The 18,987-nt window shown below is 40.1% G+C and overlaps 1 protein-coding gene across 1 annotated transcript in view; it reads left to right on the forward strand.

Moving 5' to 3' along the window:
• The window catches only part of LOC124172780, a 79,534-nt gene that overhangs the window by 16,691 nt on the left and 43,856 nt on the right, over window positions 1–18,987 (forward strand). Inside the window, exon 3 of the mRNA XM_046552275.1 lies at window positions 5,508–5,853. Coding sequence (XP_046408231.1) covers window positions 5,508–5,853 — 346 coding nt within the window. The remainder of the gene's footprint in view (window positions 1–5,507; window positions 5,854–18,987) is intronic.

Consider the following 18,987-nt stretch of genomic DNA (forward strand, 5'->3'; position numbering starts at 1 on the left):
GATTAACATTGAACATATATAAAGCTGGTTTTAAAAAGTGTCTTCGACGCGAGGATTGGGAAGTCGTCAGACACTAATGTTCCTCTGGTTTAAATAATTCAAAACCTATGGAGAGTAATTCATTAAGTCCAAATAAAAGCCCGTTTTGGCAATAAACAGTGATAAATATAGCATTAAAGGTTATATTGACGAATTTTATAGTTTATCTAAAGAATTTTATGGTTTTACTATGAGTGAGAATGATCAACAAATGTAGAGCATATGCAACCCGCGTGCCACCAAAGATGTTTTCCTGGGGTGGGGCGTGCTCACTCTTGTGACCGTATCTCGAGAACCACTGGTCACAATTGGAATATATTTTAGGAGCAGCATTCCAAATGTCCAGTGTATCATTAGTTACTGTAGAAAAACAGTTGAAAAATACCATCACCTTCGTATCGCCATTCCTATCGGAAAAACAGCCGAAAATACCAAAACTTCTCAACTTTGAGTGCGATGCAGCACTTTCTCCTGTCATCCAATTGCAATAATATTTTACAGTCGATATGTTTTCACACACCAGTTAACATAAAATGAGGGGGCGTCCCAAAAGAAATTCGAAAAATCAAAAAAAATAAGGACCACCCTAATGCCATTGCATTCTTCTATTGAGAAACTGAGACGAATTCTCTTGTTTTTATGTATTTGTGCGTAATTTAATCATGTACATTTGGTATGGTTTTTTTTAACAAAAGCGTGGTTTCCTTCTTTTTGCCTAAATCGAAAGATTATTACTCCTGGAGCACATATTTCACGCTTTTAGATTTTTTAATGACGATATCTAATTTCGCGGTTAAATGAAAAGTGAAAAATTTCAAGCGAGAAATTACGTGACGGCTAAGTATGAATGCTGGGAAAACACTGTGTGACGTCGCTCTGGTTCCCGCTGCTGCAGTGAGGTGACCTTTGGGCGAGGTTTTGAGCGCTGATACGATGCAGGATGCTAGCAGGTAGCAGAGTACCCTGCTAGCTAGTAGCGTTTGGCTTAAATAAGGATTATTATTCCCCTATCAAACGAAAGAAGTTTCCGAACTTAGATATTTGTAATGTGTGATTATTAAGAGATGTTTCCCTGAGCTCTGTGCCTCATGCATGCATTGGTAATCTCAGACGATGTAAAACTCCTATCTACTCGTATAGAAACTAGGTCCCTGTGACGTCACGTGGAGTGGCATCGCATGGGCACCAATCTGGCTTTTTTCAAATAAGGATAAAATTGACCCTTGCCATTCATCTAAACTGGAATTTCAAAAAACCAAATAATTTGTATATTATGAATAAACTAATGGTGGGTGACGAATCGTAATCAATACCTTTCGTTTTCTTTGATGAAGGAAACTACCCTATTCCTAAAAAATAAACGGTTATACGAACATCGTTAATACGAACCTCCGGTTTTTCGCTCTCACAAACTTCGTAATAATGACAGTCTATTGTAGCTCTCACAGCTATGTTTGCATTCGCTGTGTCTTTTGCGTTTGATAAATTTTTTAGTTACCCTGCATCCAGTGATTGTTACGTGATCAATTTTTCTTACTAAATTGACCTGTCATAAGACTGTGAATTTGATGGCGTTAAGACCCCGAAAACCTGGAAAAAACTGTGAATTTTATAATTTACTTGGAGTGGGAACGCCGAAATTACTAATGGTGTTTATTACTGAATCTCCGGCAGGCAAAGCATTGGAAGTGGAAACGTACTTTGAGGGCCGGGGGTGTGCGGAGGAGTGTAAAGCACAGAAAAAAATAAAAAGGTACGGTTGAACACAAGTATCAATCCATTAAATAACAAAAGAAACTGTCGATTTAGAATAAAAATCACCTCTCTGAACTTTGGTAGCGAGGAAACCAATTAAAGGATGTGGGGAAAAGACGAGGTTAGGAACAGGGATGGAGGATTGCTCTACCTTGGCTGTAGGAGGTAGCGGTGGTCGAAAAAGGTGCCTTTGGTCGCCTCCCAGGAGCAGCTCTTCTCACGCCCAGACACTCGACAAGAGTTCAACAGATTCAGGCTTCAAGTGGTGGAAGTTAGACATTATAATTATAGTATTCTACCGATTAAGGTAGGTTTCCATGGAGTACGCAAGAAGTGATCTGGGAGCCTCCCTTTCCTTCCAGCACTGCCTTCTTTAACTCACAGTAAGGCCTTCTCTCTTTCAATCTACCTAAAAATCCTATTCTTTTCCTTCCCCTCCCTCATTTCCCCAACATTCTACCCTCCAACACCATTTTCAACATCCCCTCACCGCTAAGCACTAACTCCATCCAAACCTTCTGTCTCCTGCGTATCTCATCTAAAAGCTGCCTCTCCTCGCCAACCATATCCAGCACTTTGTCGTTCCTTTTCCTCTCCGTCCATTTCACCCTCTCCATTCTTCTCCATACCCACATCTCGAACGCCTCCAATCTTCTCTCGTCTTCTCTCCTCAGTGTCCACGTTTCCGCACCGTAGAGAGCTACACTCCAAATCAAACTCTTCACTAACCTCTTCTTTAAACTCTTACACAACGATCCTGTCAGAAGCTGCTTTCTGTTCATGAACGCCTCCTTTGCTAGTGCAATTCTCTTCCTAATACCCTTACTACTGTATCCGTTTTCCTCTAATGTGCTGCCAATCTGCTCAACCTGCTCAAGTTTTTCACCACCCACCTTTATCTTGACTCTCACATTTCTCGCTCGTGATGCTTTACAAAACCGCATAACCTTAGTATTCTTGTGATTAATGGAAGTTAGACATATTTAAGTTAATAAAAGATCGTAGCACTTTTCCACAAGAATTTTTAATGCATACATTGCGTTTCAGCTCACTCAATCTGGCATTTACAAGGTTAATTGTGATTCATGCAACATGTGTTACATCGGTCAAAGAGGCAGAAGTTTCATTACCAGAATGAAAGAACATAGAAGGTGCTAGAAAAATGGGGATGAAACGTCACTTCTCGCCAAACTCCTTCTACAGACTTTGCATTGTTGTAATTTTAAACCTGAAATTCTACATTTAGAAAGTAAGGGCACAAGACTGGATGTTTTTGAGCAATTCGAAATTGTACAAAGTGATTTGAATACGCTCGTGAATGAGCAAGTGTTTTTCACCCATGCCCCTCTCCTAAAGATACCCTTCCCCAAAAACAAATGGGGAAATTCTTTCTTCACCCACGCCTTAAGTGACCCCAACATCCACGGGGTGTTTCCTGTCCGCCCACCCTTTCTCCGTATTGTGTTTGACCATTTTCTTTTGCTTGCAATTTCCTCCCTTGTACCCCCGCTAACTTTCTCTCCTTCTCAGCTAACCCTAAGGGACTCCTCACCCCCGCCTCTTTTCCTGCGTTGCTACTTACTCCTCTCAATTTCAAAAGACACGCGGCCTCTTTTTACCCTAAACCGTCCCTTTTTTCACTCTTCTCAACACCCCCTCCTCCCGTTTTGCTATGGTTCTTCCCCACGTGTCGTCATTTTACAGTTATGACCAGAACCCTCCCTCCAACGTGGGTTCTCCACATCCCGTAGTTGTATCTTTTCCCACTGTCTCTACTCTGTACGCCTATTCCCATCCCCCATCCTCAAAGATGTCAAATCCTCTCCTACCCCCTCCTTTCTCAAGGGTTTTTCACATGTTCTGAAGTGTCTTGTACCAGATGATGGCTCAGTGAGCTGAAACACGTTGTACGCATTAAAAATTCTTGCGGAAAAGTGCTACGATCTTCCATTTACTTAAACTCGACTAGAGCTTTAGCAAAACAATGCACACCGCTCGCGGACAAACATTCCCTTATACATCAGACTCCCGAATATCCGGCTGCGGTGTATCTGTGTTGCGCATTATCCGTATGCATGATCTTCACTCCCACTCAATTTTTTCTGCCATCTTTATTTTAAGAAATCGGATGCAAATTCATTGGCATTACTGCATTAATGCGAAGATACACCAGGCTTATTATTTCTGTTAGAATCCCCTTCATAGAATGGAAGTGATCGCGCACTAGCTGCATTTAGTGGAGTACCATGTCTCTGTTTTCCAAGCTTTGCAGTGCGCGACCGTGGTCCTTGATCACGGATACACGTCCCGCAGCAGTTGCAACCCCGGCAACTAGTGCCAGACGCGACTACGTGGCGTGGTGCCTGACAGTGTAGTTTCCGACGTCGAACAGTGGTTTTGAGGCATTCCTGCAAACCACTTTACTGTATCCGTGATCACGCAGACACCGATGAGGGGTTTTTTGAAACCAGGCCTTACGTGGAGCATTAATGATACGACTACAACCATGTTATCATCGCTAAAAAAATTCAAAAACTGGCAAAGAAAATTCTCATTGAGTCCGGGGAGCACTCTAAAATAACAGAATAACTGCATAAGTAGTAGTATATTGTTTGTTTTATGTAAATAATGAAAATTAGAAGAAGTTTAAGCAAAAGTTTGGATTGATGTTTTCTGATTTCCGTATTTCTCCGAATATAGTCCCCCTCCGAATATATTCCCCCCACCTAATTTTGGGGTTTCAGTTTCAGGAAAAGTTAAAAAAATGCATTTGAATATAGTCCCCCTCCCCTTTAATTTTACCACGGGCATTTTTGGAAAAAAGGGGCGACAATATTCAGACATATACATATATGGTATTCGTGCCATCTCTCCCCATCATTAGCCCATATACAGTGAGACCTCATTCTACGTCACCGCGTTTAACGTCATTTTGCGATAACGTCACGAAAATTTTGAGATCGTTATTCATTTATCGCACCTTCGCTTCAGGATAACATCGAGTCTTTTAAATTTTGCACGAGAAAAAAGGTTGCAGGTTGTTCGTTTTGTGGGCGGTAATACAGTCAGTCTTTACAAAGTATAAAACGGTGTGTTAATTGTTAATTGCGATGACGGTTTTAGCAAATTTTCTTCAAAATGCATTCTTAGGTAGGTGCGCAAGGTTTTACTTGACATAATGGTTTTCAGGAACCTAAAAAGTTGTTTCAAGGAATTTTCCTTGTAGAACTCGGGAGTTTTTGTCGTCACTTTTTTCGCCGTCTTCACAATAATTTTGGTTCCTGTAACTGCGACGATGTTTCAGTGATGATAATGCCCAGGCGACACTCGCCCGGGCGGCCACCATAGCGAAGCCGAAAAGCAAATGCGGGAAGATGCGAAAATGGAGAAGGATTTACGTCACTGCTGCTATTGTCGTCGATGAAGACAGGAACTCGTATTTATGCCATAGTTTGGCATTCCCATCGTAAAAAATGCCCCAGATGTGATACGCTAAAATTTTTTTGCATAGGAATTGTGAGGTCTAGGAGCCGATATTCACTTTTAACATTGTTTCTTATGGGATATTATGTTTCGATTAACGTCATTTCATTTATCGTCATTTTTTTCAGGAACGGTAATTGACGTTAAACGAGGACTCACTGTAATCAGGAGTGTGCTGTATTTTATTTTGCATGGTTACCACCTATTGTTCATTGTTGTCTCCCTCCTAGATCTGTGGTCGTGCGTTCAACCGCAAGGACAAGCTGTCTCTCCACCGCAAGACACACAACGCAGAGAAGCCGTACCAGTGCCCCACGTGCCTCAAGCGCTTCTGCCACAGCGACTACCTGCTCATGCACCGCAAGACTGCGCACCCGGAAGAGGAAGTGTCGCAATTCCCTTGCTAGGCGTGCGGCACGGTGTTTGGCAAAGGCAAGGACCTCTCGGCACACATACGGACTGCGCACTTCTCGTGTGCTGACTGCGATGCGGCCTTTCTCACGGAGGGGGAACTTGCGGCGCACGCGGAAGCGGAGAAACACAACAGTGGCCAGCAGCTGGATTGCGTTGACTGTGGTAAGACTGAAGGGTCACTGAAATGCCACCTTATTTACAGTAATACCTCTTCACATCGTAATTGAGGGGACCAAAATTTGGGCAATTTGATGTATGGAGGCTCACTATGGAGAGGTTTCAGTGATCGGAACCATTTTTTCATATCCTTTGGAATTGAAAGGCACTACTTTCTTTTAAACTGTTATATTTATGTGTTTAAACAAATATGCATGCATTAGTGAACATATACCGTATATCTCCGAATATAGTCCCCCTCTGAATATTGTCCCCTCCCCTAATTTTGAGACCCCAGTTTTGGGAAAAATTTAAAAATGCAAAGGAAGGCAGTTTTTCTGTGGTTAGCAAGTTAAGATTCTAGAGTCAATAAAAACTATTTTTTTCTGTGAATAATAAGAACAAATCTGTTTACACATTTTCCATCACAACAAAATAACTATTCCTAAAATATGTTGTTATCCATTGCATGTATCAGTAATTTATAGTTCCTTAACCAGATGTAATGAAGTAATGAGAAAATTTTTCAACTATCCAAGGCTATTGTATTTTTTTAAACATTCACAAATTATTAATATTTTTGACTTCCAAATGACTACAGACAATGTAATTATATAAGCTTTAACATAAAGCCCATAAAGAGTATTGCATTTGGCCCTGAAACTTCCTTAGACCCAGTGTAACACACCCATCAAGTCATGTCAAATCCAAGTGACTAGAATAATTTAGGAAATCTAAATAAAATTGTGTTAAATAAATTATAAATATTATAAAAATATTGCCATCTAATGCCTGCTAAGCAAAATAATTAAACTACAGGACTTACAAATATCAAAGTAATAAAATTAAGAAATAAACTTTTTCCAACAAACATAAACACCGAAAAAATATGTTATCAATTTTCAATGCCTCGTTGCGAATCATTGCATAAGTTACACAAAGAGTTTCTGCTCTGCATTTGCGCACAAATTCGACGATATTTTCCTCTAATTCTATGAATCTGACGCATCGAGACCCCTGAAATGACTTCCACGATGTATTAGTGCTTTGCAATCTTTCCAAAGACTTTCTTTCCACGCCAAATTTTTCAGCCGTCATATGAATGCTATGATTTACGGTGCATTCTGCAATGTCTATTTTTAAATTGGCATCGAAACTCCGTCTTTGATGGCCTCTTATCTGCCGCAGGATTGATCCTCATCTTTCTACTTGATCCATCTCCTCTCTGTTCAACGTAAAATTGTTTTTAATAAAGAAAATATCGCGGAAATAATTGCGAAATATTATGTGACGTAATTTATCGATCCTACTTACCCTGGCAAATTGAAGATATTCCTCCATAAATTGATCGCACTTTCGATGCTGAGTCGCTGGATTTCGATCAAATGCAGTAATGCTGGCGCTTCTGGTTTAAAGCCATTGATTATTGTGCCTTTTCAGAAACAAATGCATAACTATTGCACATTCTTGTTCTGTGAAGGCGGTAAAGGCAGTGGTTGTAAACACGAACCGCACAGGCACATGGACATATAGTAGCTACGGCCGCAATGAAATGCGAAATCGTCACGAAAGGTTTACTTTAGTGATGGGTCGGTTTGATTCCTCGATTCTCGACCAAGAACCGGAATCGAAAACGAGTACTTGCCAAGGTGAAAAATCGATTCCGATTCCAGTAGTACTTCAAACAACAAAATATACAACCACGTTTCCAACAGTCATTTGAATTTTCGCACCACGTAATCGTAATGACAAAACACATATCTTCTAGGGATGTGCGAGTACTCGAAAATTCAAGTCGATTGAGTAGTTGGTACTCGACTCGAGCGTTTCGAGTAGCATTACAAATGTCGAGTCGAGTAGTTAAGGTTACAGAGCTTTCGAGGCTAGTAGGTCCAGCAATCTGCCGACAGGAATCGCTATCATGAAACTCATGTAATAATACAGTTTTTATAGCCGATAAGTCATTCTAATGCCTTGGCCTGGTAGTTTCAGCTTGCCGAATACACCATAGTTGTCGACGTGGGCGTCGATTACCTTTACGCCAGCCGCGGCGGCCGATCGTCTTCCTACCCGGCGCACACTGGTCCGAAATCAGAAAAAGCTGGAATAAAGTCTAAAATGACCTTTTTGGGGATAGAGACTTGAAACTTAGTGTAAGTAATCATAAATCATTACCACATATATATTTATATGCCGTTTTACACATATACGAACCTTTAGTGAGATACAGAGGCCCAAACATGACCAATTTTTCAATGCCACGCGAGATATCGTTTTTCCTCAAAGAATCTTTGAATTTATCCTAGTGGTTTTGCATTGGTATGAGTTTTATGGAATATAAAACACAATATTCCTTTGAACTGGTGCTTTTGCCCAGGGGCGGATCCAGGATTTCTTTCTGGGAGGGGCACAAGCAAGGCCGTATCCAGGATTTTGTTCAGGGGGGGGCACAAGGATACTTAGTCATACAAAACAAACGAAATGATAATGGGACCGTATTAAAAATCTAGCATATTTTTAAGGGTCTGGGGGGGGCACGTGCCCCCGTGCCCCCCCCCTGGATCCGCCTATGCTTTTGCCTATACTTTCAATGACTTTTGAAGATTTTGGCTCTCATCTGTCTGCTTTTACGACGCAAAATGGCCGACCCATGTTTCACGTGTAATTTGACATAAAGTAGACATTATCTTTCGTTTACGGAAAATATAACTCGGAAAATTTGAACCAAATTATAAAGTATAGATTTCTAAAAAGTAATAATTAGAAATCTTGGAAAAAAAAGTCTGTGACGAAGGAAATAAGAGCGATTTTTCAATCGCGCGTAAAAGCTCAGCTACACGCCGCGGAACTCTAAGGCTCGGTACCTGAGGTCGATTTTTCACGATGTAGAATAATTGGTTTTTCTGCTTGAGAATTTGAAAGGGCCGAATATTACACTATTCATATATGTAGTACGTAATCTTTATTACAGCTATGAAAATTTCTGTACTCAGGGCTCTCCCTTGTAGTTTGGATACATATACATGGTCGATATATTATGTGTGCCAATATTCTAAAGTAATACCTATCATGTAACACCACTTTTCAGGTATGTTCTGTTTTGAAATATAGCTATTATATTTTAATTACATAGTGATGATATGAAAGATGCTTTTGTCAACTGACTCTTTCACAGAGTAATATTTTTAAAAGTGGTTTTCTTGCTGCCTGGAATTAAGTCATATTTTTCTTGGAGCCTATGGCATCAGAATCGATGGAATCGGTATCGGTAGAACCGGAATCGAAATGTCAGAATCGGAATCGGGATTGGAATCGATAAAATTTTGTACTACTGTATATTCTGTCTTAACGAATGTGCTAACTTTGTGAAAACATTGTTTCTTCTTCTTCTTTGTGCCCCACCAAAATTTGTGTTCGTGTTGTCAGCACACAATCAGGGTTGATTGATTTAAATTCACGATTTAAATTACTTGATTTTTATTTTAAAAATCAGGTGATTTAAATCATAATGTGATATATATGTTTGATTTTTAAAGAGTCAAGAAAAGGAAGCTGTAAGTGTATAATTTTGATTTTTATTTCTTAATTAATACAATGAATCGACAGTTATCAGCACAATGGTGGCTCTTAAATAGAAATGATACTGTAGGAATGCATGTAACATGAACAATAAAAAAAATGGCCTTGGTTAGAAGACTAGTGTATCCGTTGAAAAAAATTGTTTTCTGATTTAACTTCTAAGCGTAGGCACCATACAAAGTTGCAATTACAGAATTTTTCTAAACTTCATATGCTTTAGAACCGCATAATATCGCACATTTGATACTTCCAATGGCAATTTTATATTATGCTGGTGTAATTTTTAATTTGATACCATTGGCATTTCCATAGTTCTGTCCCCTGATTGACTAAGTGTTGTATTAAGTTTAGAGTATGTTGCCTCGTATTGTCTCTGCAAACGATCATTCTACAATATGCTGCCCAAATAGTTAGTTTTGCAAATAACTGAATTTTTGATGAATGGAGAATCATAAAAATCTCATTTAAATCAATAAAATCAGATTTAAATAAAAAAAATCAACAAAAATGATTAAAAAAAAAAATCATGATTGTTATCAACCCTGCACACAATGCTACCACTTTATCTGATATGGAATGTTTCTCCAATGTATTGGAATTGTAGTTCTGCTGTTTCTCCTGGCAAGCCCTGCAATTCTAATGACTTTGTTTGCAATCCACTTGACGGTAGGAAGAACCGCACAATTATTCTCACAATTTTTAAAGCCTTGTGGTTTGAGGCATCAGCTAAAATAGCAATGAACTCTGATTCTTTAAGTTCCTTTTGCAGTGGTTCCATGGCAAAAGGAGGAAAAACATTTGTAACAATAGCCTCAGCTTTAGTTCTAGCACGTGCAAACTTGCCATTAAATAACTTTTGCTCAAGCTTTGAAGTGCAATCCATAGAACGGAAACTGTGATTGTGATTGAGAGTATGAAATGCCATTGCTTCTCCTTCAGCAGCTGCTGTTTGTAGTTCCTCCTTTCCTGCTTCTGTATTTCGAAATAAATTTGTTAGAACTGATGAAGAGGAAGCTGCTGTTAGGGTAGACCGGGGCAATCCCGACACCCTACTTTGCGGTCGTATTTAGAGGGCCAGGCGCTGCTTTTTAGTGCTGATGCATTGCGGACGACACTGCAATTAGTGCTTGGTATGCTCCTGTCGTCTGAGCAAACAAGTTGTTTTATGGTGAAGCATAATTCATTTTCATAGTTTTTCATCTAAAAATTGACTCCCATACAAATCAATGTAGCACTTTAACAGCACGTGTCATTGTTATAGCTCTTAGATTATTAAAAATTACGTAATATAACTAACATTTTGGTATATCTCTTGTTAAACTTCAACGTTCAGAGTAGTCTCCAGGGTTTTGTAACCACCATATTGTTCTTTCGGGGTAATGCCGACATCCTATGAGGGGGAAATACCAACAGGGTGTCAGTATTTCCCCATTTATTCTATACTTTTGCATGAGACTGTTAGGGCCTTATTGTTTATTTTAAATGACCTCCAGATGGTGAGATTGAGGAAACAGACCACGGAGAGGGGGAAATGGAATAAGGAGACTTATAAAAAGGCGTTTGAGTTGGTGCAAAGTGGAGGAACTGTTAAAAGGGTGGTGGCTGAATTAGATATTCCCAGAATCACCCTTAATGGCCGTCTGAAATCCAACTCTATGGCCAAACCAGCCTTGGGAGAAAATCTTACTTCACACCCGAACAGGAAAGCATACTATCTAATCATATTAAACAGTTATCAAACCAGTTATATGGCATAACTTTGACTGATTTAAGGCAATTAGTGTATGATCTTCCTGAAAAATTAAATGTTAAGCGTAATTTCAATAGAGAGACCTAAATTGCTGGCGAGGACTGGGCTAGTGGGTTTTCAAGTCCTGGTGGTCGTTTTTAAAGATCAGGCAAGTATTTTATTATTATTAAATAAAAGAAGCTATCGCCGAAATATCACGCGAATTTTTTCCTTCCAAAAGAGTAGTTACTTCTTACCTTCTAGTATTCATTTGTTTATCCGTGCTCTTCAATATGCCCAAAAATTACGTAAATAGCGTTTTCACAAATAAGCAATCAGCAATCTAATTATTTTCTTATTTTTTACCACTGTCGGGATTACCCCTAAGGCATGTCAAAATCACCCCAGTGACCGGGGAAATACCGACATCTGGTAACAGTCACAGAAAACACTTTTTTTACTTCATAAATTACATTAGTTTGTTAACATGACATATCATACGGATGTATAAAATTCGAACTAATTTGCAAGTAGTTCAATGAACGATGTAGCTAAATTAGTAAAAAACATAAAGTTAAAAATGTCTTAAGGTGTTGGAATTGCCCCAGTCTACCCTACTGTATTTCTGTGTTTCTCAGTCTTTAAGTGGTTGGAAATGTCTCCCCCACCACCAGGAGCTACTGAAAATTCACATCTGCACACTGTGCAGCATACATCAGAATCAGTCCTGTTCTTTTGAACGAAAGGAAATTCCTTTTGCAGTTCCCTGGCAATATTTGCAATGCCGTTTCCCCATTTTTCCTAGGCTGAAAGTTTCAGTCAGATTTTCAGTGGTGAGTGATGAGGAAAGACTAGGAGGAAGAAAGTGAGATAGCTATGCAGTAATTGGCATTTGTACTGTGTTGTCTTTTAGTAATTTATTAAAAAAATATATTAAATTTTGTACTTAAAATTTTCAGCATACCTGTCGTTTCAAAACGCTCAACCTTAGGTATGGTAGTTATGATGTTAAACTTGCTGAATTCCTTACTGAAGACATAAGAGTTAACCCTTAACCAGTGACGTGCAATTCTTGTTACACTACCAGTGACGTGCGGTCTGGGAGACCGCAATAAATCAAAAATTCATAAAATATTGCTACGCCATTTTTATTTCTTTGTTTAATTTTTCTTTGAATGCTCAACTATTTTAAAACTGATATTAAAACTTTTACACTCCCAATACGAACCAATTTGTCAAAAAAATTGTGATTTGAAGCAGGATCAAACAACTGATGCCAAAAACACTAATTGAGTTATAATTATTATATTTATGTATCAGTATTTCGCCAGATTCAAAAAAGGCCTTAAATGTTAAAGTTGGAAGCTAAGTAGTAAGTAGCCATGAAATTTATCCCGCTTATTCCTTTTCTTGATGCATTCTTAGTAAGTGAGGTGCGGTCTCACAGACCACTAATCGAGTTCAATTGCAAATTTACATAAATTAATAAAAGGAACCTTGAATTTTAAGAGTGGGATGTCCTTGTTATGCAAAAATATGAAGCTAACGAGAATTATAGACATTTTGAAATCTTAATTTTGAAAATATTCATAACTTTAGAAACGCAACGGCCTCTCAGACCGCACGTCACCGGTTAAGGGTTGAAGTAGGGAGTCAAATAGTGAAGTCTCGAAAATTAACTGATTTGTAAAGCAAAAGTCCAAAGCCTATGAAGATGACTAATCCCAATGGCCCAAGCCAAAGCCCAAATACCAAGTGAAAACCTAGCTAAGAATAACAAACGAAAGCACTGTCAAAGGCAAAGTCAAAAGACTAAATTCTAAAACCACAAAGAACATGCCATAAAATTACAAAGCTTTAGCTTAGATTCACAACTTACGGTCTGCTATGGTGTTTACCGTTACATATCAAGTTTTTTTTAACTTAGTTTTTCAGCATTCATTTAGAAATCAATGAAAAAGTCAGCAAACGCACAGTCAGTCTTCCGAAGACCGTTGAGATATCCATACTAGACGACGCAACCGCGAATCTCCCGCTTTGACGTTCAGACAGATCTCTGAGATTGAGCGATATACCAATACATAGTTCAATTGATACTCACTTGTGACTGTGCAGCACTTTGGCAAGGAAGTTAATTTTACTGCCGTAATTAAAGAGCCGTAAAATGTCCCGTTATTGTAGACGGCTAAAATAATAAAAGTAAAAAGTTGATGGGATAATTTTTCTTGTCTCTTGTTAATAATAACCCTGAATAAATCCCAGATTTTTGTTTGGGCAACAAATTTATAAACTAACGCAAAATAAAAGTTTCAGTATTTCACACAGATGCAAGTCAAAAACCAGGTCAATTGCCTGTCCCGGGGAACATTGCAGGGACACCGGGACAAGCATTCTGAAAACGGGACTGTCCCGGGTAAACTGGTACATACATATGGTCACTTTACTGTGGAGAGGTTTCAGTGATAGCCACCATTTTTTTCATATCCTTCGGAAATGAAAGGCACTACTGTCTTTTAAACCATTATATTTATGTGTTTAAATAAACATGCTTGCATTAGAGAACATATATTTATTATTTAATAATTCCAGAAAGCGAGTGCTATCGCGTGACTTTTGCCAAGATTCGAGAGAAAACGATGTGATCTCTCTTAATTCAATAGTCACTTAATACGATTAGGATACAGTAAAACTTCGATTTTACGCACTTTGATTTTACATCAAGGCTCGTTTTTACGCAGCAACACTCAAGTCCGACCGGAAAGCATAGGGAATTCCAATGATGAAACTTCGATTTTACATCTTTTCTTGATTTTACACAGTTTTTCGATTTTGTGCGGCATAACCCTAGTCCCACAGAGGCCGCTAATCTTGATTTTACATAGTTGTCTTTCGACTTGTTTTGAAAATTCCGACTGGAGCAATATGAAGTTAGGTTATGTATTCGTCTAAATGAGTTGCAAAAATGAATACAAGAACGGTTGAAATGACGTTGCGCTGTTGAGAGTGAACCTAAAAACATCGCAAATCTAATTATTGCTTCCCCTTACACCCTCTCAGTAATATTTCAGGCTCCTTTACGAACGCAAATATCGCTCTTATTGTTAGTTAAAATTTACCATAGATGGATATCGAAACCTAAAATATATGGCAATTGCAGACAGATGATCGCCGGAGATATTAAAATTATCACCTTTCGTTTATTATTCGACTTATTGATCGACGCTATTTATAACATTATTATTATTACAGTGTGTCCTCGTTTAACGTCGTCCCGTTTAACGGCGAATAGGACGCAAGCGCATCTGATGTATAGTAAATATTACTATATTAATGCGATTGGTAATTTTCGTTCGACAGAAAAGGTTGGCGTGGGTAGCGTATGTTAAATATGTATCTGAGCGAATAATTATCGCCTCCTTTACCCATTATTCGTATATTTTTCTGATGCCAACTGAAAACAATGTCCACGAAGAAGAGTGGCTATCCTGGTGGTTCTTCAGACGTGAAGAAAAAACGGCGACATTAGGACAAAAACTTGGTATTATTAAAAGAATTGAAGAAGATGCAACTGCTGGAGAGATTGGTCGAGTTTTAGGTTTGCAGGTCGAGTTTTTACAATAAAAATTTCTTCTGTTACTGAAAATATCGATGTTTCGCCATTAAAATACTTTCTTTTTAGTTTTTATATTTCATTTAATAATGCCTTCTTCCCAACCTTTTCGTTATGAAAATTCGTTTCATTTCGAATGAATCGTTATCATGCTGAAGTGAATAATCGGTAATGAATGTTTCTCGCGATTTCCGCCGCGTTAAAGAATTCATATCATCACGAAAATTGACTCGCCCTTCATCCTCGTGCTTACGAGTGTAAGATTCAGATTTTTTCATTTTGGCCTGATTCGATTGGTCACGAAGTCTGCTTAAAGTTACGGCTCCGATAATTGGCCTCCTTGGATTCTCGCCCGGGAAATTCTGGATTCTTCACGAAGAATGGATTGTTGTTAGGAGCATGGCTAGGAACGAAATTAAATTTTTTACATTGTTTCATTGCTGCATCGTTTAACGTTGTTTTGCTTAACGTCGACTTTTTCGGGAACGAATCAACAACGTTAAACGAGGACTCACTGTATAGTATTCTACCGATTAAGGTAGGTTTCCATGGAGTACTAAAGAGGTGATCTGGGAGCCTCCCTTTCCTTCCAGCACTGCCTTCTTTAATTCACTGTAAGGCCTACTCTCTTTCAATCTATCTAAAAATCCTATTCTTTTCCTTCCCCTCCCTCGTTTCCCCAACATTCTACCCTCCAACACCATTTTCAACATCCCCTCACCACTAAGCACTAACTCCATCCAAACCTTCTGTCTCCTGCGTATCTCATCTAAAAGCTTTCTCTCCTCGCCAACCATATCCAGCACTTCGTCGTTCCTTTTCCTCTCCGTCCATTTCACCCTCTCCATTCTTCTCCATACCCACATCTCGAATGCCTCCAATCTTCTCTCGTCTTCTTTCCTCAGTGTCCACGTTTCCGCACCGTAGAGAGCTACACTCCAAACCAAACTCTTCACTAACCTTTTCTTTAAACTCTTACACAACGATCCTCTCAGAAGCTCCTTCCTGCTCATGAACGCCTCCTTTGCTAATGCTATTCTCTTCCTGATGTCCTTACTACTGTATCCGTTTTCCTCTAACTTACTGCCTAAATAGTCGAATTGTTCAACCTGTTCAAGTTTTTCACCACCCACCTTTATCTTGAGTCTCACATTCCTCGCTCGTGATGCTTTACAAAACAGCATTACCTTAGTTTTCTTGTGGTTAATCCTCATCCCAAACTCCTCGCAACGTTCATATAACGCATCCACTAGGGCCTGAAGCCCTCTTGCTGACTGACTGATCAACGCCTGGTCATCCGCGAATCTCACTGATTTGAACATCATTCCTCCCACTTTTATCCCAGCTTCTAACTCATCCCATGCTTCCCTTACCATCTCTTCAGCATACACGTTAAAGAGCAGTGGCGATAGAGGACAGCCTTGCCTCACACCTCGGCCAATGCTTGCCCACCCAGATTCTCCGTCCGCTATCCTCACTTGCGCAGTCTGGGCCATATACAGATTACAAATCAGTCGTCTATCCCTCCAGTCTACACCTATTCTCTTGAGAATATCCATTAACTTTACCCAGTTCACCCTATCAAACGCTTTTTCAAAATCCACGAAACACACATGTACGTCCTGCTCATATTCTAGGTTCCTCTCCACGAGGGCCCTCATTATTGCTATTGCATCACGAGTTGACTTCCCTTTTCTGAAACCAAACTGATCTTCGCCCAAATACTCGTTTGCCCTTGCCTCCATTCGTGTGTTCAATATCCTCAGCACTACTTTAGCCGCATGGGATATTAGGCTGATAGTCCTATAATCTCCGCATTCCACAGCTTTCTTCTTTTTCGGAAGCGGAATTAAAACCGTCTTCACGAAATCCTCCGGCCAACATCCCTCCTCATAGATCTTGCGCACTAGTTCGAAAAACCTTTTCTTACCTTCCTTCCCTAGATTCTTCAGAAGCTCACACGGGATGTTGTCCACGCCTACTGCTTTCGTAGCCTTCATATCACGGAGTTCTCTCTCTATTTCCGAATCTAATATCCCCGGCCCAAGATTGTCCTCCTCCACTGCACTTTCATCCTCTAAACTCAATCTCTCCGGCCTGTTTCTTCCGTCATACAGATGCTCCACGTATTCCTTCCACCTACTCTGTACCTCTTCTCGCTCGGTTAGCATCCTCCCATCTTTAGCCTTAATTTTAGACATGGCTTGTTCTCTTTTGCCGCCTGATAGTGACTTAACTTTGGCGTACAACGCGCCTACTTCTCCATCCTTCTGGAACTTTTCCATTTCCTCACATTGTGTTTTCCACCAAGCCTCCCTTGCCCTCTTAGTTTCACGTCGTAAACGATCATTCAATTCCCTATACATTCTTTTGCCCTGTTCTGTGTCCACGTTCTTCCACTTCCTCCTCTCCTCCATTTCATTTACCATTGCCTCCGTTATCCACGGCTTCTCTATCCTTCTACTGTCAACATAACCAATTGACTTCTCCGCCGCTTTGACTATTCCCGTTTTTATATTATCCCATCTTTCCTCTACCGTCTTGGTACTTTCAATCTCCCGTATACTAATGTCCACTAGCTCCTGATATTCTCTCCTCATACTCCCCTTCAGGGCTTCTACGTTCCATTTCTTCGCCTTCCTAACTTTCATAAGTCTTTTGAATCTTACGTTGCATTTCATGAGCACTAGATTGTGGTCCAAATCCGCATCCGCTGCAGGGAAGCTGCGTGAGTTTTTCACACTGTTACTAAACCTCTATCTTACCATAATGTAGTCTATTTGATATCTCCCCGCATCCCCTGGACTTTTCCACGTGTACCTTCGCCCTTTATGATGATTGAACCACGTGTTTGTGATGAATAATTTGTTTCTCCTACAAAATTCTGCTGCTTTCTCTCCCCTGTCGTTCCGTATTCCTAGACCAAAATCTCCTATTTCGTTTCCATCCCTCCCTTCCCCGACTGAGGTGTTCCAGTCCCCCATCACTACCAGATTTTTCTTACGCGGTGTGTCTCTAATTATTTCCTCGAGCTGTTCATACACCTCGTCTACTTCTTCCTCCCTATGATTGCTAGTGGGCATGTAAACCTGGACCACCACAAGGTTGGTGGGCCGCGCCTCAATTTCTACCACCAGAATCCTATCGCTTACCTGGTCTATACGTACCACATGCTTACCCATCTTCCCGTTTAATACTAAAGCTACCCCTCGCTGGCTTTCTTCCCCTCCACTGTATATAACCCTATACCCATCACTCCAATAGTCCCCCCCATCCCTCCACCTCACCTCGCATAATCCTAAGACGTCTATCCTCCCTTTATCCATTTCCCTTTTGATATTTTCTAATTTCCCCGCCCTCATCATAGTCCTCACATTCCACGTCCCTACATTTAAAGCCGACTTCTTCTTCTCCATCTTCTTGGTCTTCTTTTCTTCCTTCTTCATTGCTGCTGTTGATGATGATGATGATGATGATGATAAGTCTCTGCAAGGATATCGCATGTTGACGACCCCGAGGACCTTGCCGACCTCGCTGCCGTGCGCGACACCCGCCCTATGCGGACGGGTCCCGGGCGATGAGATTCCGAGGCTCATTTGGTTGTACTCCATGTGTTCAGGGAAGAGATAGTTGGTAGGGTTTCCCACTTCCATTCCAACAGTGTTTTTCACGTGACACCATATTTATTGTAATTACAGTAGATGGTCATTAATACGGAATTATGAACCACGGAATATCTATCCCTAATGTAAGGTTTTCTAGAATTTTGCCGGCGCTATGTTTTCCTCCGCCCCAGCGAAATATAACAGCGAAATGAGCCGTTAAAAATCCTCCCGTGCCAAAATTTTGGCTTCCAAGGTGATCCAAAAAAGACGGTTGTACTTCTAATATGGACGTAAGTCGATGGTGATTCAACACGGTGGTATAAGCAGCATGCATTGTCTCATTCCGCGGGGTAACCCCACATCTGCGGGACGAATGGAGGCGAGGGAAAGTTGATTGCGCGGCGCGCTTATTAGAGCTGATTCAACTTGTATCTCACTGTCAGTGGGTTTAAATGAAACATGGTTGGAACTTTAATAGCTAGCTGCTTAACTCCGCTAGGTGGCAAGCGTTTATTTTTAACGGAACGGGAGTTAATGCCCTCGGAGAATAACTCGCGTCGTCATTGAAGTCAAATTCAAGATGTGAGTGATAAGGCAGTCCCTTTTAAACTCATGAA

Source organism: Ischnura elegans, assembly GCF_921293095.1.
Source record: "Ischnura elegans chromosome 13 unlocalized genomic scaffold, ioIscEleg1.1 SUPER_13_unloc_2, whole genome shotgun sequence".
NCBI classification, from domain to species: domain Eukaryota; kingdom Metazoa; phylum Arthropoda; class Insecta; order Odonata; family Coenagrionidae; genus Ischnura; species Ischnura elegans.